The 27,698-nt window shown below is 46.3% G+C and overlaps 2 protein-coding genes and 1 non-coding gene across 3 annotated transcripts; all 3 read left to right on the top strand.

Annotated features, from left to right (window-relative positions):
* Positions 1-4,287: 4,287 nt before the first annotated feature.
* Positions 4,288-16,143, top strand: LOC137896408 (neuropilin and tolloid-like protein 2). The gene is made up of 10 exons (XM_068741811.1): positions 4,288-4,300; positions 4,760-4,816; positions 4,929-5,072; positions 6,815-7,063; positions 7,506-7,553; positions 9,338-9,465; positions 11,477-11,705; positions 14,081-14,194; positions 14,330-14,460; positions 15,427-16,143. Exons 1-10 carry the CDS (start codon positions 4,288-4,290, stop codon positions 16,141-16,143), a joined length of 1,830 nt encoding a protein of 609 aa, XP_068597912.1.
* A 2,900-nt stretch (positions 16,144-19,043) lies between these two features.
* Positions 19,044-25,847, top strand: dnaja2a (DnaJ heat shock protein family (Hsp40) member A2a). The gene is made up of 9 exons (XM_068749283.1): positions 19,044-19,148; positions 19,949-20,008; positions 21,557-21,786; positions 21,868-21,948; positions 22,029-22,162; positions 22,278-22,474; positions 24,136-24,280; positions 24,398-24,525; positions 24,913-25,847. The coding sequence occupies exons 1-9, from the start codon at positions 19,071-19,073 to the stop codon at positions 25,099-25,101; spliced, it is 1,242 nt and encodes a 413-aa protein (XP_068605384.1). The 5' UTR covers positions 19,044-19,070; the 3' UTR covers positions 25,102-25,847.
* A 728-nt stretch (positions 25,848-26,575) lies between these two features.
* Positions 26,576-26,649, top strand: trnat-agu (transfer RNA threonine (anticodon AGU)). The gene has a single exon. It is a non-coding gene; the product is annotated as a tRNA-Thr (tRNA).
* The last annotated feature ends 1,049 nt before the right edge of the window (positions 26,650-27,698 follow it).

Genomic DNA, 27,698 nt, shown 5'->3' with positions numbered 1-27,698 from the left:
GGTGCCATATTTGTTTGATGTCAAAAAATAAGTTCCGTTTTTCAGATTTTTAGTCGTGTTTTATTTCGGAAACCCTGACCGGAAACGCGTTTTCTTCATCGTGCGCGGCTTGACGCCGTTTCTGACAAGCCGCTTATTGATGGAAGCAGCGCCCACGGTTCAAACGAGACGCGTCTCGGCGCATTTCTCACTCCAGATACGGACGGAGATCACACAGGTGGACCCTCCTCTTCTTCCTCCTCTTCCTCCCCTTCCCCCTCAGCGCTCTCTCCATCATCCAGATGTGACTTTTGGATGCGTCCCCCCCCCCCCCCTATAAGTCAGCCCCCACTGGTCCCACTGGAAGCTGCGTGACGCGTGGCTGAGACCGCAGCCCACCTGCACGGAGACGCAGCGTGGATGTGGATCCGCCGCGTGGATTTAATGTCACCGGAAAGTTGGATCTTGTGAAGAAGAGAAAATGGACCGAACGGGAGGGCGTTGAGAGAAAAGTGCTTTTGGGTCGGAGTCACGTCGGAGCGATGCGCGGAGGTGAGTCTAACGCCGCGGGAGGAAATCATCCTCGTGTTTCCTCTTTCTAGCACAAATGTTGAATTTTCATGGAATGGATATTTTTGACACATCAAAGGCAAATGAGGTTCAAATGACAAATAGCACCGATCGATAGATGCGGTCTGACTTTTCTCTATTTCTCTCTCGTTTATTTGTCTCTAGTCTCTGACTGTTTATATTAAATTATGTGTTTTATACAAACATGATCGGCACGTGGATATAAACACATTTATAATCCGCCGACACAAATTGGACATTTTCAGGTGGAAAAGCCACAGAATGTAAAGCATGAACTCCTCTAGCCTGGCTCCAAGCGGCTCCCTGAAGCCGCCAGCTGTTCCACTGTATGGACCAGGAGCAGAACCAGAACCAGAACCAGAACCAGAGGTGTTCCTGCTCCTTTGGGGACTCCGGTGTCTTTTATTCTGCACAGCCTCAGCGCGTTCTGACTGTGCTGCTTTGGTTTAATGGAAATACACATAGGTCCAATAAATGTCCCCCTTCAAATGTCCCCCTTCAAATGTCCCCTTACGCGAACGCCGTGTCGGAGGCATTTATCTCTCTAACATGGGATGTGGCTCCAAAAGACGCGCACGAGGAGGTTCATTTCTGAGCCCGTCGTTTTTTCCCCTCAGCTCTATTAAACAGTCTTTTGAAATAAAACGGGTCACGTGTTTCAAATACTATCCCATAATAATGGACTTTTTCACGCCCTCCGTGACGGAGAGAACTCCTCAAGCTCCCGGACAGACAATCACGTCCGCTGTTTTGCGCGCGCACGCTGCCGCTCGATTGACTCCCGCTCCAGCCGCTGATCCCGACACCTGAGGCGCGCCGCCGCCGCGCGCGGCCGCGCCGACGTCTTTGCGGGTGTTGTTGGTGTTTACCGCAGTGAATAAACATGTAAATATCTAAATATCTGCGCCCTAAATGTTATTTCATTCAATATCTGATCTAAATACTATGTTGTCTCGTTAATTTAAAAAGCCGTGGGCGTGGCCTGACTTCGGGACACGCCCACCATTTTAATTCCAATGAACCATGACACCTTTTGAAATATAATGGAATCTGTATAAGGTGTATTTTTGTTATTTGTATTTGTAATGTTCTGACATTACTCCATAAAGTGTAAATGTTCTCATAGAGAACCATCAGCTGTTCCCCGTGTTCCTTAGAGAACCTTCCCAGCTGGAAGGGAACCAGATCAGCCTTGACTTGACTTCTAACGAAGAAAGACGTGTTTTGAAAATGAAATGACGCGAGGCTGCCTGCAGTGTTCCCTCCTGTCCCCTTTAGAATGAGCAGTTTAAGGGAACCCGAGACGAGCCGGATGTGGGAGGGGCTTCTTCTTGCTTCACAGGCCCGACCTGAGAACCGGCTTCCCGCTGAAGCTCATTTTATTTGACTGTAGCCCAATTATTTGGAAGGATTCTTGTTTCTTTTCACAGATTATCATCCTCCAGCCATTTGTTTTACTAACAGACAAGCTGTTGCTGATTCTGAGGTGGCAATGGCTGCAACATTATTTCATTTGGGAGGTGAAATATGTTCAAAAATATGTTTGACCTGCACGAAATGTTAAATAATTTTCCTAACATGTGACTCCGCTATAACTGCAGCTCTTTGCTCTCAGGTCGAGCATCTTTTGCATAAAGCCTCTTTAAGACAGAATATTTCACAAATATTTCCAACTGAAAACCTTTGAAATGACGACAGTCATTTAGAGTCAAACATTTCGCTCTCTAAATGATGAAATGACTGCGTTGCTGTTATAAAACTCCAAGGAGAGCCTTCAGGATCTTGTTTTTTTGGTCCTTCCTGTTCACTCAATGTGCCTCCCGCTTGTAAAGCTTCATTTCAACATAATGGAGATGGAAGAAACGAGGAAATGCTCAGCCTGAGGCCTTGCGTGTGTGTGTGTGTGTGTGTGCATGTAAAACGAGTCAACTCAAACATGCATGCTCCATGCATTCTTCTTCATTAGACTCCCCCCTTGCTCTCTGTCCTCCATCCTTGCGTTATGTGTGCCATTATGCAGCGTGCCAGGCTCATGCTCGCTCGCTAATGCGATGTGAGTGGGCCAACCTATTACGAACACAGTGGGGGGGGGGGGGGGGGGGTCGGGTCTACAGTGCTTAGCAGACAAAGACAGTGTCGGGAGAGGAAACGTCGTCGGCCTCGCTACAAACATCTCCGTAATAAACCGTATCTCACCGACTGTCTGGCGTCATGAGCGCCGTAGGACTGTCGTTGTGTGTGCGGCGCCCAGAGACACGAAATATTAGGAGGTCACACTCGTGGTTTTGATGGGAGTCGATGATCTAAAACCAGATTTCATGATGTATTGTTCTCCTCCTGGCGACCTCTGACGATTCCGTCCCGTCGACTTCGGCTGGTTCTATACGGATCGCTGGTGTTATTTTATGAAATGTATGAGAATAATTTCCCCACTGCTGCTACTAATCAACAAAGCTATGCTAAACAACTTCTCAGTATTTAGCAATAAGCCAGTACTGCCAAATAAAGAAATAAAAAAAAACACTCCAAGCACAAATTTAATGTCACGCCTTTGGACAGCTGCCACGGCTCCTTCGAGAATGATTCCACAATTTAGGTGTAAAATTGAGATTTATGTCTGTTGAAACTGAAATAATCAATTTATTGTCAGGAAAGTAATTGCTGTTTGAGCAATGAAATTGTAACTTAGGTGCTGAAATGGCAAATATGTATCTGTGTGAGGTTTTCCACTCGCTTCATTCACCCTGAATGCTCCTGATGATGCGTGCAGGTGGTCTGTGTGGCGTCTCGTCTGTGCCCAAACGCAGGACCGTTAACGTCTCTCTGTTCCTGACTGTCTCTTGTTTCATCGCCAAACGCCTCTGCAGCATTCTCAAGCATTGCTCATGAATACTTTGTTATGATTATTGAATTTTCCTCAAAGGGCAATTACAGTCACTTTTCTTCTTCGTTATTAAATCCTGAGTTTAAACTAGTATTAGGACGTGTCTCCACTATTTGATACCTGATGATTATCTTTTTTCTCGTGGATCTTTTCCTGTTTCAGCGACACATTTTAAACCAGAAAAGCACTTGGAGAGGGCGGACCTCCAAGATTTATACCAAAAATAATAATAGCCCTACATTTATTTTTACATCTATTTTTAGATTCCTTAACCATGAAAACACCTGAGCTGATCAGGCGGGATGTGTAACAGGTGCGCCTCGTTCAGTTCAACCTTGCATCCGCAGCTGTGCAGGGCAGCAAAGGTCACCATAGCAACCCTCACAAATGGGGTTTCCCTGACCTCATTCTGGATCAGATCCAGAAGACATTTTGCATGGTGGTTCATGTCTGACCCCTTTATGCCTGACTTTTGGTGAGTGAATTGAATGCTTATTTTACAAGATGTGATTTTATTTAAAAAGCCTCCATTATAAGTAAATGGGAAAGTCCAGATCGCGACAGTGTCCGCATTCCGGATCCAATCCGGATGAAATTCAGTGGTAAAATAGAGGCTATAACAAATCCGCTGACATGCTCTGATGCGGATTTGACTCAGCTATAAGACTGCGCTTGTTAGAAATCTCTAATATTAAATGGACAGTCGGTCGAAATGCAAGTGTAACTTGTGTACCTCCATTTTTAGGATAATAATGTCCGCAATCCGGATCTGATCCAGATGGAATTCAGAATAGAATAGAACGCCTTTATTGTCCTTGCATAGTGGCTACACAATGGAATTCAGTGGTAAGGTAGCGCTCCTCACCCTACATGACTGTGTCAAACTCCATAAACATCGGTCAATAATCAACCGAAATGTTGAGGAACACATTTTAAAGCACTATTAACTGCAATGTTAACAAAAACCTCAATAGGGAATTAGAATCCAGCCACTAAATTTAAGAAACTGTTCCTGGTAAGATTCCCAACATTTCCTGAAGATTTCATCCTTCACCTTCTGAGTTCTGTTGCTAACCGGCAGACAAACGAACCGACGCAGGCGGAAACACGATTAGACGGGCTGAACCAGGGGCCTGCTCCACTAAAGACGCAGCGATCTGTAATTTACTCTTCATCACACAGAGGCAACTCTGCAGAGCATCGTGTTCATTTATTCTGCATTTATTCCGTTTGCTGGTTGAACACTGAGCTACGAATGCCGTGTTGCGTCGCCTGTAACTAACGCGCCGTATCTCTGTGTTGCAGCGTGGATACTCTTCTGTCTGATAGAAGAGGCTTTTGCTCTGGCACAGAGAACCAAAGGTAAGGCCGGCCTCCTCCATGGCTCTTCTGTTGACGAGGTCAGGATGGAAGAAGCATCCTGCAAAACTCCCTGCCTGATTCTCCTTCGCCTCTTCCTGACTTCTACTTTCAGACTCCCCAAGCAATCATGGCGGCCAGAGCCCCAGCCAGAACGACTGCGGCACTTGGGTGCGCAACATCAATGGGGGGGTGTTCACATCCCCAAACTACCCCAACACCTACCCGCCCAACAAAGAGTGTGTTTACATCCTGGAAGGTAACGCGGGGTCCTCAGCAGCCGACGCGTCGTCAGTGAATGTCGTCAGCCTGACGGATGCCGTTACGTAAAACCTCGCCCATGTCGGATTTTCTGTTTCTTTCCTGGCAGGCGACCAGCCTGACATTTTCTGCGTGAGCCATCCTCAGCTTTTGACCCGCAAATATAACCCTTTAGAAATGATGGGGAGTGGCACTGCGTGGTAGCCCCCCCCCCCCCCCCCCCCTACAGGGTGGGGGGGGGGGAGGGTGTGCCAGAAGACGTTGCTCTTGTGTGAAACATAAAACAAATGAACGTATACGCTACACAATTTAGCTTTAGTGCCGTAGCATCCCATCGCACGTGTCCTTGTCCACGCTTCAGTGCTGCCGCCCATATATGGGACATAAAGGAAGCATCACTGGGATGAGACCTGGAATATTGTTGTGTGTGTCGTAATGATCTTGATGGCAGCACAGCATGTGTGATTGCTCCTTGTCTTGCTGTTTTGAGGAGCATATATATATTTTTCTCACGTGGCTCAAGGGCTCCCCCGGTGGACACATCGAGGCCAGCGCTATAGCTGATCAATGAGCTGTGACTCCATCACTGGTGTGTGCAGAGGCACCTCACAGTGAGTCTGAGCGGTGAGAGCTGGAGCCAATCATTTGCTATTATTCGTTCCTGAATGGCTCTAATCGTATTCAGAAGCCAGATTCTCACGGGAATCCTTTTGTGCCGTTCCCATGGAGATGGAGAGACGCTCATGTTTGGTGTAAGTGCTAATCTCGTAGCTTTGTTGTAGGGCGCGGTTGGTCGGGCCGGTCCATCAGCTGCATGGATCCAGTGATTGTACGCTCAGCGCTTCCTTTAGCCGTCACTTGTGCATCTGTGTGAGAAGGGAAAGAGACACTCGCCCATAGCAGGAGGTCCAGACACACGATGAAGACGTCCACTCGATCCGTCCACTGAATTCAGAGATAGATAATTCAGAGCCACATCTGGGCTTCTTCTTTAGAATGATTCATCTCATTAGGCAGGTGTGAACTGCCCCGGTTAAATTAAAGGCCTCTGTCGCGTGCAAAGAGACAAACTCTGCACGTCCTGAGGTGAAGTTCATCCTGTGATTTCAGTGTTCTGGAGGCACAGATTTAGAGGCGGCGTTTAATCACATCTGTGCGCACAGATATTCAATCTCTATCTGCAGTTTTGTGTTTGTGGTTTGTTAAGTCAAATTGCAGTGTTTAGCTTTTTTAATCAGTTTAATCGGTCCCAATATCTTTTTTGAAAACTCCTCGGGCTCTTGAGCTGATTTTAAGAATTGCTTTTAAAGTATAAACGTCCCTCTCATCCATTGTCAACAAAGCGTTTCAATTTCAACGCGAAAGAAAACTTGTTAGAATTGGTTTCATGACGCAGATGCTGAGAGGACAGAGAAGACATCGAACATTATGGCTGTACTTCGTTTCATTATCGTCACACCGGATGCCAAACTTTGCTCGATCACTTTCTAATGTCGATGTGATTTAAGATGTGACAAACATATGAATACAGAACTCCATCTGACAATGGCCTGCAACCTATTTCATTTATAAGAACGGCTTTAGGTGACTTCAGCGCCCTTCACCTCCTCCAGTGCCAAACCTACTTTGAATTTGTGCTTTAGAATCCTACCCTGTTTTTGTTTTTTTATTTTGTCCTGCAGGAAGGAGCAAGATTCCATTTTATACCGTTTAAATCTTTCTTTCTTTCTTTCTCAAAAGCTCTCCCGAGGCAAAGGATTCAGTTGGCGTTTGACAAGAATTACTACATCGAGCCATCGTTCGAGTGCCGCTTCGATCACATTGAAATCCGGGACGGGCCGTTCGGGTTCTCACCACTCATTGATCGTTTTTGTGGGGGGAAGAACCCGGGCCTGGTTACATCAACAGGACGCTTCATGTGGATTAAGTTCACCAGCGACGAGGAGCTCGAAGGTCTTGGCTTCCGCATCAAGTATACCTTTATTGCAGGTACAGAGATATAATTTCAGGTTCATTTCTACATATATAAATGCTTTGGGTTCTGTTTGTGTGGGATCCAGATCGATTATTTTTGCTTTGGAAAATTCTGCAAAAGGAGTGTCTGACCTTTGTGTGTCAGAAAATAGACCATCTTTCCATGAAATTATTTCTGCATCTTATTTTGGTAGATTACCAGTAAAGGACGAGGGTCAACCATCATAGACTGTCTTGTCCCTCAGCAGAAAAATACAAACCATCCAAGCCTCCTGAATAATATTCCAAGAGATCAGTATTTCCCATCAAGTGATGGATTATTCGCTTTAAGAAGACCACTTCCTGCTTCATCTGGCCTGCTTTAATGGTGCCTTATTATGTGTTCTTGGCTTTCTTATTTCTGCTGTGTGCACTGAGAGTACCGTGCCCCCCCCCCCCCCAATTCTTATCACTTCAGACCCTGATTTCCATCTGCACGTGGGTGGACTGCTGAATCCCATCCCGGGTAAGCCCATCAGTATTTCACCGGTTTCGTGTTCGATCATTTTTGAAAAGCTTCTTTTCACTGGGAAGCCTCCAGTAAGCTTCCCAAGGTGCATTTGCAAAGCTGACTGTGCAAATGCACCTTGGGAAGCACAGTTATTCAGACAATTAAAGGATGTTTCCACACAATTATGTTCATATGGAAGCACGTAAAGGAACGTGCACCTGTCCAGCTGTTTGCTGCATGTCTCTCTGCTTTTGTCTGTCCTCTCTCCTAATTCCCTACTACCATTGTACTTTCGGCTTGTCCCGTGAGCGGTCGCATCAGGAAATCAATTAAATTCTTCAATCAACCTTCTCCACTTCACCCTGTCCTTTGCATCGTCCTCCACAACACCAGCGACTCTCATGTCCTCCCTCACTACGTCCATGTATCTTCTCCTGGGTCGTCCTCTAGCCCTGTTCCCTGGCAGTTCCATCCTCAACATCCTTCTACCGATATAGTCCCCGTCTCTCCTCTGGACATGTCCAAACCATCAACGTCTGGTCTCTGACCTTGTCTCCAAAACGTCTAACCTTCACCGTCCCTCTTATTGTCTCATTTATAATCCTGTCCAACCTGGTCCCTCCCAAGGAGAACCTCAGCATCTTCATCTCCTCCACTTCTAGCTCCGCCTCCTGTCTTCTCCTCAGAGCCACTGTCTCTAAGCCGTCCATCATGGCTGTCCTCACCACTGTCTTGTAGACCTGTCCCTTCGTCCTATCACAGAGCACACCTGATACCTTCCTCCACCCGTTCCAGCCTGCATCACACGATTCTTCACCTCCTTTCCACATTCTCTCCATCACTCTGCACTGTTGACCCGAGGTACCTGAAGTCCTCTACCTTCTTTACGTCTATTCCTTGTAACTTCACTGTCCCCCCTGGGACCTTCTTATTTCCACACATGTACTCCGTTTTACTCCTGCTCACCTTCATCCCTCTCTTTTCTAGAGCAGACCTCCACTTCTCTAGATTCTCCTCTACCTGCTCCCTGCTCTCACTGCAGATCACAATTTAATCTGCAAACATCATATTCCAAAGGGGCTTCCTGTCTCACCTCACCTGTTAGTCTATCCATCACCATGGCAAACAGAAAGGGGCTCAGAGCTGATCCCTGGTGCAATTGAGGTCTGCTCCAATCACGACTCTGTCACTGCCAGGGCTGCTCTGAACCACTTCATCTCAGTCACACCAGAACTTGGAACAGAACTAGCTTTTCCTGTCATCGTCCCGACATTCAAAGTCCCCACTCTCAGTCCTAAACTCTTCCATTCCCTCTTCCCCCTGATGCACCCGTCTTCCTCGTGTCTTCGACGCACAATAATCCAATTTCCAGCAGCGTCCCGTGGGTTAACAACGCTGCTGGCAGTCCTTGTTAACCCGGGCCTCGACCAATCCGGTGTGACTTTCTTATTTATATTTATTTGCATGTTAAATTTGGCAAATGTTTACGCCGGATGCCATTCCTGACGCAACTCTCTGCATTTATCTGGGAGAAACTGGCAATGCTGCGTTAGCTCCTGCTAACCGCACTACCCGTGCTACCATGAGGCTGCATTCTCTATCCTAATTCCCTCTGCCCTCTGAAATCCATCTTAAATCCTTTACTTTGTTTAATGAATGTTTCATCAGTCTCTCTGCTTCTTCTCCTCTGACCCCTTTCCCTATTTCCCTCCTGCTTTTTCTTCTCTGTCTGACCCCCTTTTCACCTCCCTTCTCTTTGATCCCTATTGCTCACTTTTTCTTTCTAACCATTTGTACAGACTGTCAGTTTGAATTCAGTGGATGGGACGGAATCATTCGCTCCAGTCAGGTGGATGAGGAGGAGAGGGTGAAGCCCGGTGATGCTCTCGACTGTATCTGGACCATCAGGGCTCCTCCTCGGTCCAAGGTCAGTAGCAGGGACTGTAACCAGTTCATGCATCACCTCTTTCTTCTTCTTTTTGAATTCATTAAGAATTTAATGTAGCTTCGATTTTGGTCTATCATCCAGTTTGGTTGTCTAATATTGAAAATTATTTTTTAAATATTACATGTCAAAGACTTTGTTCATCTATTTTAGGGATATTTGCAAATTAATCATGTTCTCAATGACATTCTAATGCAGTTTCCTCATTGATTATGCTGGAATATTTTGCCGTACGTCCTTGTGATTCGTTAAGGTGTTTAACCTGATTCCAAAGATCATGTTAAACAGTTTATTACTATCAACAAGAAGAAGTGATGGGCAGGTGGGGAACAAACTACTCAGGTGGGTCTGAGGCCGTGACGGGCAGGTTCTGAGCACTAAGCAAAGAGGGAGCGTAAAAACGTAGAATCTAGCGACGGCTGTTGTAGCAGTGAGAGTGGAATAAAGGTCTGGCAATGAGCGGTTGCGAAAGCAGGTCTTACATACTGCGGGGCCTTTTGATGAAGAGGCTCAGCTGTGCAGCAAAGGGGGGGGGGGGCGTTAGGGGCCGGTCATGACGAAGGGCATGGTAGGCAGGCAGATGCAGAGCCCCGCCTGTAACACAGGCAGTGTCACAAGACTTGAGCATCATAGCTGCAGTCTGACAGTGTTTTCTCATTTGTCTTCTTGTCTCAGTGTAACAGCAAACGTTTCACTACACAAGTGCAAGGGTTTGTCTCCCACTCGAAACCGAAAAGCCTCAGATGCATCGATCTGTCAGGTCAAAGCATCTCCTCGTGAAACCCACATGGCTTTGGGAAATAATCTTGCTGCAGAAATCTAACAAGATAGCATTCTGACGTGGAAGCTAGTGTCAGCGGTTTCCTTGATTTTGATGTTTTATATGAATGCATGTCATGAAATATTGTCCAGCGATCGTGGTTGCGGTAATGAGTGGAGCAAATCCACCGAGAAGCAATGCAGACGAATGCATTTATAAACCTGATGTTTCTGTACGATCCTCATTAGCATGTTGCTATGCTACGCACCGACCAGAATGCAGGACACTGATGCAGACACAAAGTCATCGCTTTTAGTTTAGTTTAAATGTTCAAATGCGCCACAGATTGCATAATACTGTATAACTCTACTTGATGTACTATTCAAAATATATATACAACCACAAATACAAAATAATGACATGCATACACATAAACATGCATGCATGATGCACAAATCCAATCATTCAGACCGCCACACACACACACACACACATTCTGACAGGTCATTGGTTCTTCGTATCGCCGTGTGAGGCCGAGGTGATTATGATCTGGATTCAGCAGCTGCACTGACTTCCCCATCCAGATATCAGCTCAACCAAGCAGAAGGAACAGAGCAGCACGCACACAGCTCTCTGTGCCGCTTGGTTATCGGTGCCCCGTGTGTTAGCGTGTTCACATGTTATTGACGTTTTCACACCCCTGTTGCTAAGCACTGCTGATTGCAATTATTTACGCAATTTAAATAAATGTATGTTGAAATTACTTTTTTTGATTCAATCTAAAATAATATTATAATGCACATGCAAATGACAAGCAGCTGCGCTGGCGGGTTTCTGGGGAGGATGGTCTTCCATAGAGACAAGAGCTCGCTGAGGACCTCTGGTGGACAGGTGCGCAGTCACCGCTGTGATGCTCCTCCGGCAGAGTCAAAACAGTTGGTGAAGCAAAGGTGGAAGTAAATGGTGACATGAATCCATTATTCATTCCTACTATGGGTTTTATTTTTTGCTTTCTTTTCTATGAAATGGTGTAATGGAGACGTACGGTTTAATGAGCTGAGAAGGGCCACTCAAACACATTCTATTAATGATCTGTGACTGAACATTTTTAAATGCATTGCATTTACTTTGCCAAGGTAAAGTTTATTCTCCATCTGTTTGTGCTCATAAAGAGGAACGTGTCTGATTAGCATGAGTTGAGGATTCTGGTCCATTCTGTGTGTGTGTCTGCAGATATACCTGCGCTTCATGGAGTACCAGATGGAACACTCTAATGAGTGCAAGAAGAATTTTGTGGCCGTGTATGACGGCAGCAGTGCCATCGAAAACCTCAAGGCCAAGTTCTGTAGTACGGTGGCCAATGATGTCATGCTGGATAACGGCGTGGGAGTCGTGCGAATGTGGGCCGACGAGAAGAGCCGACTCAGCCGGTTCCGCATCCTCTTCACCTCGTTTGTTGATCGTGAGTACCGATCTGAATTTGGCCTGAACTCTTTTAGATTTTCTGGTTCCGCTAATGTTAAATTGTGTTTTTATGTCTTAACATGGTGGCATTTAGTCCATTTTTTTATGCTACTGTATTGCTGTCATCTTTAATTGTCCCCTCTTAATGGCAACAATTCTTCATTGCCGCTGTTGTTTTAAACAGATTAACTTTCAGCTTTGTTTATCTGATTTGCTCCTTCCTAGGATTCCAAAATTGACCTTCATGAGGGTAAAGGCCAGCGTTATGTTTTATAATGAGTTACGATTCCATGTCCTTGTTGCAGCTTGAGTGTATTTAGAGGTCACAGAAAGACAAAAATCCTCTCCAGTTTCCTCTTCCCGTGATGGCTGAGTTACCCTCTGTTATGGAATTGAACAAAAGGCACTCTGTGTCATTGCTTTACTTTATCAGTCACATTGTTAATCGGCCGCACGTAGAAACTGATCCAGGTCCTAGATCCAGGTCCACAGCAGCAGTCGCTAAAACAATTAAATGTTATTTCAGCAAGGAATACCAATTACGCTGTTCGTGTTTAAAGCACAGATATGAGAAAACCAATTACGCTTACGCACTCCTGCGTTTTGTAAATAACTGAAAGCATCAAATAATGTATTGCTATGCATGTCACAGCATGATGCTTAATAAAGCCTACCAAGAGGAATGCATTCACTCTGATGAAAAGAAGAGCCGAGTACTGGAAGTAATTATACGTGAAGCTTCGTCGCTTATGAAGCAAGGAACAGTCACTTTTAAAGTTTCCACATAAAGTAGCAGGAATTGCCATGCAATAAATACTGTAATATTTTGATTAAATGCATGAATAGACTGAGATATTAATTGGCACGTTCTCCTGCAGGCTTCCCAAACCTTGTTTGAATGTTAATGTTGTTTTTCATCAGCAAGCCCATAACCATTGCACTAAGAACTTAATGGCCTTTTAAATTCAGTATGCGTGTTTTTTTATTTTATTCTAAGAGTCCCTAAGACCATTTAAATCCTCATTAATTCTGATCACACAGTTCATCTCAGCGGAGTCTGAAGTCTCTAGGATAACTGGAAGTTTTCTTGGACGTCAGAGGGAGCTCTGAATCTTTGTCGCTCTCAGAGCAAGATGAGTTTTGCCTTTTGTACTCCGCCATCCTTGATGTGCTTGAATCTTCTGACCCGTCGAATCAGACTGTACTAAACACACGCACACCCTCAGACATGCACAGTGCATGCATTCAGACATCATTTGGGTGTGTGCGTGTGGAGGTAAGAGGGAGGAGCGATGTCAACGTCCCGTGCGAGGATACATTTTGAAGGCGTGAGAATCGTAATTGGTTTGGATGTGATGACAGTGCCAGGGGAATAACGGCCATCTGCAGCCTTAGCGGAGGATAGATCGACTCCAACACACATTTAAATGTCCATCTGTCAAAGCCCGAGGCAGAGGAGGCATGCAGGGAAAGGTGACGTGGTTCCGAGCATCATCTCGGTGGAGCCTGGAAAAGAGTGAAGCAAGTGGAGCAGCTGGAGTCTGTTTCGACTCTGATAAAGAATGACTGTTTCAAAAACTAAAGATGGATAGTCTACGGGCGACAGGATGAACAAACACAACAGACTGCTTGATTGCTGTTCTCAAGGTAGGGAGTGAGATTTGAGCCATGAACTGGCTTTCTGATTTCATTCACTCATCTTCTCCCGCTTTTTGCTGGATCCTATCCCAGCTTGCTACCCGCGAGGGGCGGGGCACACCCCGGATGTATCGCCAGCGCGTCACGGGGGGGGGGGCGGTTTTCTGATTTTCATATCATAATTGTACTAATTTGTTATTTTGGTAAACTCTAGCATCTATAATATTAGATGAAAGTCCTGGAAGATGAAATGAGTCTCCAAAGATTTCTGATAGTCTTTTCCTTGTTCAAGATTTTTTTTCAAATATCTTGGAAACACTCGACAAGTAGGAGTGTTTCCAAGATATTTTTCCACGTACCGGTATTCCTCCCCTTTTAACTGTTATGACATGCCATGAAGGCTACAGCTAAGCAAAGAGCTAGCTCATCACCCCCCGGATGTCTGCAGAATATCATGCCTTTCTGTGGACTGTCTCCGTTATGCCACTAAAGGAACATTAGATATTTTATTAAATGCCTCGACTGATTTTCACAGCGAAAGTATGCATTTTCTTTTTCATTTGTATTATTGCTTTATTGTTGATACCAACAGATGAGCTTCCAGAATATGAATTCCAAAATGAAGTCATATTTTGCTCTGCTCTTTAAAACAAATCTTTTTTCTTTCTTTGTGTGTGTGTGTGTGTGTGTGTGTGTGTGTGTGTGTTGTGTGTGTGTGTTGTGTCTGGCCCGCAGCCCCCTGCTCAGCCAATACCTTCTTCTGCCACAGCAACATGTGTATTAACAACTCCTTGGTGTGCAATGGTGTTCAGAATTGCGTCTACCCGTGGGATGAAAACCACTGCAAAGGTAATTATCATCTTTTCTGCCAACTCAATTCTCACGGTTGAGGTTATTGTGCTTAAAGAGGGGTTTGCCCATTTTCTGTAATGTTCTTTACTGTTCTTATTCTTTCCTCCTTCCTTGCCCCCCAATCCCCTACAGAGAAGCGTTCTACGGGGCTTTTTCATCAGATCACTAAGACCCATGGCACTGTCATTGGTATCTCATCAGGCATAGTTCTTGTTCTTCTTATCATCTCCATCTTGGTCCAGATGAAGCAGCCACGGAAAAAGGTAACTCATCCTTTCTTGGCTGACCTTTTGTGCAGCAGGAAGGCAGAGAAGAAAAGACAAGTAATTATAAGTGATGGTGAGATAGTACCACATTATAGTGTAGCTCTGGAGACACAGAGGAAACACACCATTATATTACATATCAGGAGTAATACAGTATAGGATTTTAGCAAAGCTTTCATCTATTTTTACTTCAAAATGTGATTTCCCGTAATGCCAAGAGGTCGACTCCTTTTTTGCTGCTCGTCCATTTCGGTGTCCCGTGAGGGGTTGCCACAGCAAATCAACGTTCTCCACTTCACCCTGTCCTTTGCATCGTCCTCCCCAACACCAGCCACTCTCATGTCCTCCCTCACTACGTCCATGTATCTTCTCCTGGGTCGACCTCCAGCCCTGTTCCCTGACAGTTCCATCCTCAGCATCTTCATCTCCTCCACTTCTAGCTCCACCTCCTGTCTTCTCCTCAGAGCCACTGTCTCTAAGCCGTCCATCATGGCTGTCCTCACCACTGTCTCTAAGCCGTCCATCATGGCTGTCCTCACCACTGTCTCTAAGCCGTCCATCATGGCTGTCCTCACCACTGTCTCTAAGCCATCCATCATGGCTGTTCTCACCACTGTCTCTAAGCCGTCCATCATGGCTGTCCTCACCACTGTCTCTAAGCCGTCCATCATGGCTGTCCTCACCACTGTCTCTAAGCCGTCCATCATGGCTGTCCTCACCACTGTCTTGCAGACCTTTCCCTTCATCCTCACTCTTCATCCTCCAGAGAAACTGGCAATGCTACGTTTGCGCTTGTTTATTTTTGATTATCCACTAATTAGTGCAGTGCCATTTCAAATCATGGCTGTTCCTCAGCAAAACACCAGCTGCACCAATGATGTGAGGTATATGAATGGATGTTGAAAAAATAAATTGTAAGCACTGTGTCGAGAAAAGGGTCTCATTGCTTTATTCCTTTTCAAGGTTGTAGCTCGCCGGCCTGGTGTTTTCAACAAGGCCGGCTTCCAGGAGGTGTTTGACCCGCCCCACTATGAGCTCTTCTCTCTGCGTGACAAGGAAGTATCATCCGATTTAGCTGATCTGTCTGAGGAGATGGATAGCTTCCACAAGTTGCGCCGCTCCTCCACCATGTCCCGGTGTGTCCACGAGCACCACTGCGGCTCGCAAGGCTCCATGGCCTCTGGCGGTGGCAGCATGAAGCACAGCCGCACCACCCTCAGCTCCATGGAGCTGTCTTACCACAACGACTTCTCCAAGCCACCGCCCATGAAGACTTTCAACGCCGCGGGCAGCTACAAGAAGAGCTGCTACGGCTACAAGCAGCACTCGCAGACTCACGAATGCGACCAGCAGGTCATTGAGGACCGTGTCACCGAGGAGATCCCGTGTGAGCTTTACGGTCGTGGAGCGGGAGGAGCTGTCGGAGGAGCCACGGGTGGAGTGGCGATGGGAGGAGGAGCATCTGGGATCGCAGGAGGCGGGATCGGAGGAGCAGTGGGGATAACTGGAGGAATGGCAATGGCAGGGGGGATGAGTATGGCAGGGCCGAGTGGCATCACCGGAGGAATTGGTGCTGGGATGGCAGGAGCCTGCGGAACCCTCAGTATCCGTAGTAACGCCTCTCGTAACAGCGCCACCATAATCGACCCGCAGCAGCGCTCTATGTCCATGGACTTCTAGATGGTGATCAGCTCATGTTTCACTCACTCAACGAGGAGGAGGAAGAGAATCCAGGGGAATCACAATAAGCTCCTCTCTTGTTGTGTGCGACACTTAAGGGTCATCTCTCAGTCTCGTCTGCAGGTTTGTGAACTTCACCAAGACATGAATCAAGGAACTCGAAAAAAAAGGAACTATTGGCTTTATTCTTCAGGATACTGAGAGACGTCCACTGATTAAAAGGGTGGCGACACCTCGTCTTTCCTCCGTTCGTATATTTATTTGATCTCTTTTTCATTCGACACAAACAATATGAGAGTTCTTGCATGCAGAGCCAGCTTCCACTCTGTTCGCTAATCGCCCCAACAGAGACAGAGAAGGACAAAGAAATCCCAGACTGTTTCTTTCTTCATTAATTCACCTGCCATGCACAGATGTATAATACATAGTGAGTCTTCTAATCATTTGAACCTTTATTTTTGTCAGTGTCTTGTACTGTTAAAACCAGTATACATACATATATATATATATCCAGCTTCATGATGATGCTTGGCTTTTAACTCTTTAATCCTTCACAAATGTTGCCCAGATCATCTTTAGATGATGACTGATCCATGACGTGTGGTGTTGATGACGACTGTGATAATACAGTACTACGTGTAATTTCATGATTACCTCTCGTGCACAGAGGGCAATACAGCGTTCAATTTCTGGTCAGGAAGAGCACATGAAGAGACTGTGTCATTTAGGTAGGAATTGATGGCTCTTCTTATGCTTTGTGAGCTTCTAGCAAACAGGAATTTGAGATATGAATTATAATGTTTTTTTTGAGTGGACTGAATGAAACATCCCACTTCCAAACCCCACATTTATCAGAAGAAATTGAAATGTTTAGACTTCCACATGAACTGAGTGTGTAAAACAAGCACAACATGTTTTCCCAAAGAGACAGACATGCCTTTGTGGGACTTCAGACTTTAATCACTGGTTGTATAATTTCATTCTGTTGAATTAAATACGAGTTTTCTCGCCCTCCTCTGAGTGTTTCTCTTCATTATAACCTTGAAATATGACAAGGGCGCCACCTGTCCGTAGGATGGAGATGCCAGAAGGTAAGATGGACACAGATACACTGACATGCAGAGAAAGAACAAACCAACACCTTGCAAATTTTTGTTTGGCGGTTTCCATACATATACACAAATATACATGAGTGCTTTCTTGAAAAGATTACTGAACAAAAATCAAAGAGAAATAGAAAGAGAGAGAAAATCAAAGAGAAAAGATCAGCTCTAGACCTGATTGAATCTAATAAGATCCCCAGCCAAATAAAGGAAAACATCTCATGTAGAGAAGAATCAATGTATCATTTCAGTCTGTCACATCCAATTATTTCATAAATTGGGGCAACAAAGTGAGCTGACCTCAGTATTTCAGAGTTTTGTCACTCCGACAATACTTTGGTCTGGGGAACGGCACTCAGCATTTCCCCAGTTATGCATATAATGACAGGTGCCACAAATGATTCAACAGTAAGCACTGTCCATGAATGTGTTAACAGGACTGCACTTCACCTACGTTCGTTATAAAGTTACTTATTCCTCTTCTAATCATCTGGTAAATAAGGCTTTGCCGATTTGGTGCTATTCATCTTGGTCTTTTGCTGTCTTTGAGCGTCAACCCCAATAAGTTACAGTTCTTTCAGCACAGATTTGATTGTTCTGCGAATGCTGTTCTTTGGCATTCATGCTTTCACCCTCGAGGAGGTTTCCCTCTACATGTTAGCTTTTACGTTCTTCCCTGGTCCATCCTGAGTGTGCGGCCTGGTCATCTAAGCCTTCAGCATTTTATTTCATGCATCACACTGTTGCAACCTTTGTACAGTTCCTCGATGGACACTTTATTGGGACAGAAGACACGAAACATTGTCCTTAGGCACCTGTTGTTGAAAGCACTTATCTTTTATGACTCACCAGTCACCAGTATTCTGAGCCATGTAAAAGGATAGATTTGCCATGACTGTCATAGAGTCTGAGCTTGGTACTCATATTATACTATCTAGACCCCCCCCCCCTGAATGGTCTGAGGTTTTGCAATTGGCTGACGGTCTTCACTAAACCTGGCTTTGATGTTATGCTTCCTCTTCCTTACCTGCTTTATTGTGATATAATTTCTCCAGTCTTATAATAAAAACAATTCTAAATGGGGCTGTAAGCTCAAGCTCATCAAACTTTATTGAAGTTTGAAAACCTTTGTCTTCAATGAAACTGTCCAGGACTTCTTCTGAAACCAAGCCTCACTACACTGTCTCACCACGACAGGTGGTGAGACATTTTCTGCTATGATTTCCTAATATTAGATGGAATCCAGATCTGACCCTCTAGTCTACACATTGCATATTCCTCCAGTGACTAATGATCCATTCAACAAAAAAGATTGTTTTATTTCATGGCTCCACAGAACAGCATACTAAATCTTATTGGAGCCACATTTTCCTTTGCTTTTGGGTAAGCACTGGCGTACATCTTGCAGTTTGTTTATGGAGTTCCAATGGAGATTTTGGCTGCAACAGAAAAAAATAATAATTCTACTGCTAAATACACATTATTTTGGAGAATGTGTATTTGTGGATTGAATAATGTTTCCTGTTCTCTGTTTGTATCGTATGATTGTTCATCTCACTGATATGGTAGGATATGCAGTTCAACAAGCATTACCTTGCATATGTATTAGACATAAGGGTTTATATTGTTTTCTGTGATGTACTGTGGTTTGTGTGTTTTCGATCTGAGCAGCAGCTATTCCACATTCGGCCACATGGCGGCAGTAGCGTGCGCGCAGCGCGTCGACTTTCCGGAAATGACGTCAAAGGGCGAGTAAAGCGTTTTCCACCGGCTCTTTCTCTTTGTCCGCCTCCCTCCCTCTGGAGCATTATCCACGGCAGCACCATGGCCAATGTTGTCGATACCAAACTATACGACATTCTCGGAGTGTCTCCGTCTGCCTCTGAGAACGAGCTGAAGAAGGTAGTGACGCTTGAAAGGAGTAAACAAAACCCCGCTTCTGTTTGGAGCTTCAAATGGTTACAATGCTACAATCGGGAAATGCGTTGTTGCTAAGTGTGGCAAGCTAATGGCGTATTAGCTAGCTTAGCTAGCTTAGCTAGCTGGATGCTCATCTGACGGACGCGGCTTGAACTACAAGCTATAACGAGTTTCGATGGTTATTGAATTGTTTTCGCTTCTGTCAGCAGCCAGTCTCTGATAGTATCGATGACTTTTATATGGTGGATATTTTGGACGGTATTTTCGAGGTTGCGGTAAACTAAAACTAGCTTGTGACGTCAGTCAACAAGTGATTGACCTCTCACGTTAGCTTTAGCACAGGTGGAATGAACAGGAGGCATGTTTAACAGCGACCACCTGACTGACACGTTATGCCTTTGATTATCATGTCTGGAGAAACTCTATTCATGTTAAAACTCTTAAATTAGCTGACCTGTATCTTTCAGCAGCTTGAGCGGCCTGCATGCTTTTATTTTTTATTGAAGCTAGTAATAAATTACCCACCTTAGCTATTAAAGGCGTTATAAACAGCATTGTTGGACAAAATGCTAATTCTATTTATGAAGAGTAGTATTAGTAGATAGCGGCGCCGTAACGTAAACGTATTAATCCTCGTTTTCCCCGTCCTGCCGGTGTTTAGCCGGCTGGAGCGTGTTTACAGGAGGCACGCTCAGCGATAAGCGAAGATAAGACTGACTCGTGTGTGACTCAGCCTGTTAGCATGAAATGGGCTAATCCGGTTTCCTCTGTTTCACTCCCAGGCATATAGAAAACTAGCAAAAGAATATCACCCCGACAAGAACCCAAATGCAGGCGACAAGGTGAGACATTCGAGGGTTTGTTCATCAATCGATGTGATCAACAGTGAACAGAACTGAGGGACGCTGTCCTGCAGCATCTGTTTGAGACAGAAACGAGGGACGCTGTCCTGCAGCATCTGTTTGAGACAGACCTGAGGGACGCTGTCCTGCAGCATCTGTTTGAGACAGAAGAGAGGGACGCTGTCCTGCAGCATCTGTTTGAGACAGAAACGAGGGACGCTGTCCTGCAGCATCTGTTTGAGACAGACCTGAGGGACGCTGTCCTGCAGCATCATCTGTTTGAGACAGAAACGAGGGACGCTGTCCTGCAGCATCTGTTTGAGACAGAAGAGAGGGACGCTGTCCTGCAGCATCTGTTTGAGACAGAAGAGAGGGACGCTGTCCTGCAGCATCTGTTTGAGACAGAAGAGAGGGACGCTGTCCTGCAGCATCTGTTTGAGACAGAAGAGAGGGACGCTGTCCTGTCGTATCTGTATGAGACAGAACTGAGGGACGCTGTCCTGCAGCATCTGTTTGAGACAGAACTGAGGGACGCTGTCCTGCAGCATCTGTTTGAGACAGAACTGAGGGACGCTGTCCAGCAGCATCTGTTTGAGACAGACCTGAGGGACGCTGTCCAGCAGCATCTGTTTGAGACAGACCTGAGGGACGCTGTCCTGCAGCATCTGTTTGAGACAGAACTGAGGGACGCTGTCCTGCAGCATCTGTTTGAGACAGAACTGAGGGACGCTGTCCAGCAGCATCTGTTTGAGACAGACCTGAGGGACGCTGTCCTGCAGCATCTGTTTGAGACAGACCTGAGGGACGCTGTCCTGCAGCATCTGTTTGAGACAGAACTGAGGGACGCTGTCCAGCAGCACCTGTTTGAGACAGACCTGAGGGACGCTGTCCTGCAGCATCTGTTTGAGACAGACCTGAGGGACGCTGTCCAGCAGCATCTGTTTGAGACAGAACTGAGGGACGCTGTCCAGCAGCATCTGTTTGAGACAGACCTGAGGGACGCTGTCCAGCAGCATCTGTTTGAGACAGACCTGAGGGACGCTGTCCTGCAGCATCTGTTTGCTGTTTTCACAAAAAGCTTTACAGACGCTTCACGGTGCCTGAGAACGTTAACTTGTGGAATGAGGGTCTAATTTGTGACCTTTAATGTCTAAAACCGCGTAAAGGAAATGGCCGTTCGGCGTTTGTGCTGTAATTCACTGCTGCCTCGTTGTCGACGGGTAGAATCGACTTCAGGGAGGTTCCTGCTGCGGTAAAGCGTCGTTTGGGGATGTTATTGTTTGTGTTTGCGCCGGAGCTGAGATGAATCACCGCAGGAAATTATATTCAGTCGAGAGTGGGAACATGTGTTTAGTGTTTAATGTGGATTATCGGCCTTGTCCCCGTAAATAAAGTCGAATATTGTTCCTCTTTTGTAGCCGTCTGTGGTAAAATGAACACGTCTGTCTATCTTTTTATTTCTGTTACCGGCCCTTTACTTCCTACCGTACCTGTCTCCACTGAAATGCCAAGTTGTTCTATTTTATTGTCCTTTCCTGTCCTCAAAAGTTCAAAGAAATCAGTTTTGCCTATGAGGTGCTGACCAACCCCGAAAAGAAAGACCTTTATGACCGTTATGGAGAGCAAGGCTTGCGGGAAGGAGGTGGAGGGGGTCCCGGCATGGATGACATCTTCTCCCACATTTTTGGCAGTGGACTCTTTGGATTCATGGGCGGCCAGGGCAGTCGCTCCAGGAATGGCGGTCGCAGGAGAGGCGAGGATATGGTCCACCCGCTCAAGTGAGACCCCCCCCGTTGAGCAAAGATTCAGTCCCGCCTTCTGTCTCCTCGCTATCTAAACACGACACTTTTTTTTTCCAGAGTGTCTCTGGAGGATCTATACAATGGGAAGACAACGAAATTACAACTCAGCAAGAACGTCCTGTGTAGCACTTGCAACGGGTAAGTCGCCTCGGCGCCGTTCGGGCTCACTGTGGCATTACCGACGACATGTGTGTGCGTCTGTGTGCGTCTGTGTGCAGGCAGGGAGGCAAGTCGGGCGCGGTCCAGAAGTGTGCGGCATGTCGGGGGCGGGGCATGCGCATCATGATCAGACAGCTGGCCCCGGGGATGGTCCAGCAGATGCAGTCTGTGTGCACCGACTGCAACGGAGAAGGTAAGAGGCTCCGCTACAGTCAGGTAGCGGAGCAGCCTGGTTGCTGTTATCGTAGTTTGCCCCCCCCCCCCCCCCCCCCACAGACGATCCCTGTGTTCTCTCCAACCCGCTTCAGGTGAAGTTATCAGTGAAAAGGACCGCTGTAAAAAATGTGAGGGCAAGAAAGTTGTGAAGGAGGTGAAGATTCTCGAGGTGCACGTGGACAAAGGCATGAAGCACGGGCAGAAGATCACCTTCGGCGGGGAGGCGGACCAGGCGCCGGGCGTGGAGCCCGGGGACATCGTCCTGGTCCTGCAGGAGAAGGACCATGAGGTAGGTGGACCCCGCCCCCATTTCACCGGCCGTCTCACCGAGGGGGAGCTCCTAAAATCACCTTCCTCAAATAGTCTTCCTCTAGAACACAATTCTGTCCTGCAGGCCGTGGGAGCCGAGATGATGATGAGAACATATCTGCGTTTCAGAATCGGCTTCTACTCGTTTTTGCTCGGCATCATAATACGACAGTTCCTAAATGAATTCAATAACATGGATTTTCATATCTCGTTGTCCAATGGGGAGCTGTGATGTTTATTTAGCTTTACAGCGAGCTCGGCTCCGCGTAGATTCTGCTGCTCCAGAGTTCTCCTTGATGCTACTTGCTCTGATCCAGTTGAAGCGGCTTTGATATCGATGCATCCTAATACCTTGATTCATGGACCGACTGCTGTTTGGAATGTATTTAGCCTTTTGTGAGAGGCGTGATGCTGACCCTCCTCAGCTCATCCTGGATGAGTTGGCTTGTTTCTTCCGGGTTAGGGTGAGCTGATGTGGAGCGCTGGCCAGCGGGCCCCGGAGCTCTGCTGCGTATCAACAAGGTGGAGATTAAACGTGCGTTCTGATTGGTGGGCTCGTTATCTACTTTGTGACTGAATTGTTGGTTAGATTCATCAGACTGCTTCTAGATATCTAGGGCGAGGTCGCTGCGGGTTGTCATGGCAGTCAGGTCCAGCTGGTGGCGCTCCAGACCTGTTGTAATCTCAGTTCAATGCGGTCAGTGATTAATGGAATCGTTTACCTTTAGTGGAAACTTTAGCTAGCTTCTGATAACCAGATTCCAAGTTGTGGTTGGAATGACGGTGAAAGAGGTGCTCTCATGTCCATCTGCTGTCCTCCATGTCCTCCGTGTCCATCATGTCCTCCATCGGTCTGGGGTGTAACGGCAGACTAGGCTCAGCTCTGGTTGGCTGGAGTTCTTGACATCACGTCGCTCGTGATGTTTGTGCGAGACGGACTGAACAAGCGGATCTAAACGTTCACATTTGAGTTTCACCGTTTACCTTTAATGGAAATCATCGCTGGGTTCTCTAAACCAGAGCATTGGGGTGAAGAAAATCAGCCTCGGGTTTCTGGGTTGGTCATACAGCAAAATAAATAAGTTATGACTCAGCGGTTTGAGCTAAACCTCAAAAAGGCAGATATTCCGCTGTAAACGTGTTTCTGTTCTTCTGCTCCCCTCTAAATCATCATTTAACGACTATTTGAGTCACCTCACCTGCAAATGCACACAAAAGTAGCCCAGCACTCCATCTGGAGGAAGCCAGAATAAATGTCCAGGAATCGGTGTGAAGGTGATTTTATATATTCTGTGTATTTGTAAGTTGTTGTTTTTGTTTTACAGCGTTTCATTTTTCTTTGCTTCAGAGAAAGAGGTTGAATAATATTCAAAGGCAGGTTGTTGCATTTTGTCATAAAAAATAAAGTAGCGACTTCAGTTTCCTACAAAATCAAATTGACACTCTGTGGACTGAATTACACAAATGTGTCGCTTTTTAACTTTGTTGTGTTGCTGTCGAAGTAAAATAAGTTCCGTCTGTTTGAAGACTCGATTCCTTCGCCGGATAACGAAAGACGTGTTTTGTGCCTTCATGAAAGATGAACTCCAGACTTCATCGAACGTCGTCGTCGAGCCTCTCTCTCTTTCTCTGATCTTCCAGACGTTCAAGCGAGACGGCAACGACCTGTTTGTGAACCACAAGGTCGGCCTGGTGGAGGCGCTGTGCGGGTTCCAGTTCATGCTCAAGCACCTGGACGAGCGGCAGATCGTCGTCAAGTACCCGGCCGGAAAGGTCATCGAGCCAGGTCGACGCCCCCAGAGTGAATGTTGGGCCGTAGTTCTGCTGGCGGATGCTTTAGTGGCAGCGGCGCGCCGGGCTTTCACGTTAACGGTGACCGAAGGTTCTGTTTACGCTGTTCCAGGTTCCGTCCGGGTGGTGCGAGGAGAAGGGATGCCGCATTATCGGAACCCTTTTGACAAGGGCGACCTGTACGTCAAGTTCGACGTGCAGTTTCCCCAGAGCAACTGGATCAGCCCCGAGAAGCTTGCGGTGGGGCGCTGCTCGTTACGTCACCGGACTACGTTACGTACGATAGTTGGGATCAGAACCGAGCCGCTGTTAACTTATCGATCGGGCTTCGGTGTGAATTCACGAGGAATAAACTCCAGGATGTCGGAGCAACAGCAATAAAATCATGAGGACAAAGTTAGCCTCGGGACGAGCTGCTTCTCCGTTGTCATGGGGATGGTGTGGCAATGATTGACGCTCTGTTAGACACGCCCCCTGGCTCTGATTGGTGGATCTTATTGCAGCAGATTATTGTGGACGCCGTTCTGTGCGCTGGGTGGGGCTGCGGGAACGATGGGACAAAGAGGCGTTGCTTGTGTTGGACGCGGCTGAACTCTGTCCCGTCTCTGTCCCGTCCTTGTCCCGTAGGAGCTGGAGGACATGCTGCCCTCCCGGTCAGAAGCTCCCGTCATCGCCGGGGAGACGGAGGAAGTTGACCTGCAGGATTACGATGTCAACCAGAGCTCGACGTCTGGCAACCGCAGAGAGGCCTACAATGACAGCTCTGATGAGGAGAGCGGTCACCATGGGCCCGGGGTCCAGTGTGCCCACCAGTAGCCCCCCCCCCACACACACACACACACACACACACGATAAAGGCGTTGCAGAAGGCTGGAGGTCAGACTGAGGTGGATTGGTTGAATCATTAGCATCGTGAGTCTCGGTTCGGCTGCAATGATTCCGTTGATTCTTCTTCTTCAGCCGAACGTTGCACTCGACCCGAAACCGCTTTACCCGCTTTAAACTGCAAGGAGTCGTTTGAGATAATAAAACGGGAATGGCCGCTCCATTTAGGAGCCCTTCATCCTCCTGTGTCTGTCGACCCTGATTGAATCCATTCCCCTCCCCTAAAGGGAGCTCCAGATCATTTAAAAGCAACGCTTCTCTGCCGAGTGTGTGACTTTTGGTTCCTTAGTATTTACAATAATTTAAAAACCGACGCGCGTACACAGAAACGTGATGCTCGGCATCGTGACGGACGGGTCCTCGGATTCATCCAGTCGTAGGGTTTGTTTCTGGCTTTTACGACTATATCTTGTAAGTTTTTACTCCTTTGTTCCTCTTTTTTTTTTTATTCTAACTGAAGATCCGTTATTGTGTATATCATTGAATTTGTTGTTGAGCTTCATCCGCTGCTGTTATTCAAAGCTGTGAGAGGAAAAATGACATTTAAATGAAAAACATGAATCCTCTATCTGTGCTGAGACCATGTGCATGTGAGTCGCGTTGGTTCCCTCACATAAATAAAGCAAACGCTTCCTGTGAGAATACGAAGTCAATAAATAAGTTGTTGAAATATCGTCTCTGGCGTATGTTGGTTTTGTTTCCTTTAAGGTATTCTGGAAATCTGACACAAGTCTGGGTGACATGCAAAGCAGAAGTGTGGTCCAATAAAAACACTAGAAAAGGGCGCAGACCTCTGGATCATCAAAGGGTTCTAGATTGTTCTAGTTATCTTTATACACCAGCCATGAAAAGTAAAAGTGAATCGTGAGTTGTGTATTTTGAGCTGATTTTTGAATCCATAAATGCGGTTTTAAAATTTTATCGGAGGGGATTCGCACGCAGACACGGGGGGGGGGGGGGGGGGGGACGTGGAAACGCCTCACAGGAAGGCCGCAAATCGGACTTGAACCTCTAACCTTCCTGTGAGGCTCCAGCGCTTACCGTTAAAAGAGAGTTCTGGTTTACTGATTGAGGAAGGAGTCGAGCGGAACCTTTGTGCGCAGGTGGAGTTGCGCCCGGGTCACTAAGGTGAGGGACACGCCCCTCGAAGAAACCGATGGTTCTGATCATGTTATCTGTTTTTCAGGGAGTTGACACGTAACGTGGAAGAATCTGATCGATGAGGAGTCACGTGGAAATGAAATAAAACTCAAGTAGAGGAATGTGTCAAAGTAGAAAGTAGAAAGTAGAAAGTAGAAAGTAGAGAGCTTCCTGGCGCTTTGAAGCGCTCTGATTTTGTTCATGGCTCACCTACTGCATGGGGGGGGGGGCTTTATAAACCACTATGTCGCACATGTCCACTACCGGCGCCGTGGCTTAGTTGGTTAAAGCGCCTGTCTAGTAAACAGGAGATCCTGGGTTCGAATCCCAGCGGTGCCTTTTACATTCCATTCTTCCCAAGAGTGTTTAATTTTTAGGCTGATCGGTCGGAGAACTGAAAATAACAACACTTTCTTTTCTTCCCCGACAAACATGGATTGGTCCGTGAAAAATGTGATTTATGTATGTTGAAACTAAAGCCTAGTTGAGCCACTTCACCGATCTAACCACATGGGGGCGGTAGAACAACAAATCTCTGTCATGAATGGAAGGAAGAATGTCATGTTGCAAAAGTATATTCCATGTACTCTTCATTTCAATACTGTATAAAAAATACCGTTAATATTGTCAATTATATTTCAGGTCGGTATCCACATTTCCGATAAAGCCGCGTGTTGTTAACAAAGACAAACAAACAAACATTTATGTCCCACTTCGTCCCATTGTATGCGACAAGCAGAATACAGAACCGGAAGTAAAACGATATTGCTTTCAAAATAAAACCTTCATGTTTACGTACAGAGGGTCCTTTGCATCCGGGTCATTCCTGCAATACGGTGCCTGTTCAGCATTGCGACCTCCTTTAAAAAAAAATTAACTTAGCAAGAATTTTTCATATCGACTGAAGGAACGCTTATCAAACTACAAAAACATTATATTTGTCGAGCTCAGCTTAAAAAAAAAAAGAAATTCTTGGCATTCAACATGGTCCAAGTGTCCACCCTGTTACAGGACATTTTCATCTTTATTGCTAAGTTTTCTGAATGCATAGTCATTGTGCTTTTTACATTTTTGTAAACCCAAATTTGACCAGTAAAAGTATTGTTTTAAATATCCAAATACCCATTATCTTGGGGTCAGCTTCTAGTTTGATATTTATTCCACACCTTCCTGTCTAACTGGACGGCTCTTTCGTTTGCAGGTTGTGCTCACAGGTCATCCCTGTACCAGCCGATGGGCGTGGCCAGCAGAACTAATCGATTCCATTGTTTCACTCTAAGATGGTTCCTGGGTAAGGTTCATGACCTCAGGCCTTTGAGGGTTCGTTATTACAATGCAGGCTCGCCTCTTCTCCCAGGCTCATTTCCTGCAGCTCAAAACACCAGCAG

Source organism: Brachionichthys hirsutus, chromosome 1 (assembly GCF_040956055.1).
Source record: "Brachionichthys hirsutus isolate HB-005 chromosome 1, CSIRO-AGI_Bhir_v1, whole genome shotgun sequence".
Taxonomy (NCBI): Eukaryota; Metazoa; Chordata; class Actinopteri; order Lophiiformes; family Brachionichthyidae; genus Brachionichthys; species Brachionichthys hirsutus.
The sequence above is the reverse complement of the archived record's forward strand: the minus strand, read 5'-3'. Positions and strand labels throughout refer to the sequence as shown.

What these genes read in the sequence shown, in the direction of transcription:
- LOC137896408 (XM_068741811.1), top strand. An exon ending in CAAGTATACCTTTATTGCAG is followed by an intron (nt 7,064 to 7,505) that starts GTACAGAGATAT and finishes TTATCACTTCAG; the next exon opens with ACCCTGATTTCCATCTGCAC. An exon ending in GGGCTCCTCCTCGGTCCAAG is followed by an intron (nt 9,466 to 11,476) that starts GTCAGTAGCAGG and finishes GTGTGTCTGCAG; the next exon opens with ATATACCTGCGCTTCATGGA.
- dnaja2a (XM_068749283.1), top strand. Translation starts at nt 19,071, where the DNA reads ATGGCCAATGTTGTCGATACCAAACTATACGACATTCTCGGAGTGTCT. An exon ending in ACCCAAATGCAGGCGACAAG is followed by an intron (nt 20,009 to 21,556) that starts GTGAGACATTCG and finishes TGTCCTCAAAAG; the next exon opens with TTCAAAGAAATCAGTTTTGC. An exon ending in CTGTGTAGCACTTGCAACGG is followed by an intron (nt 21,949 to 22,028) that starts GTAAGTCGCCTC and finishes GTCTGTGTGCAG; the next exon opens with GCAGGGAGGCAAGTCGGGCG.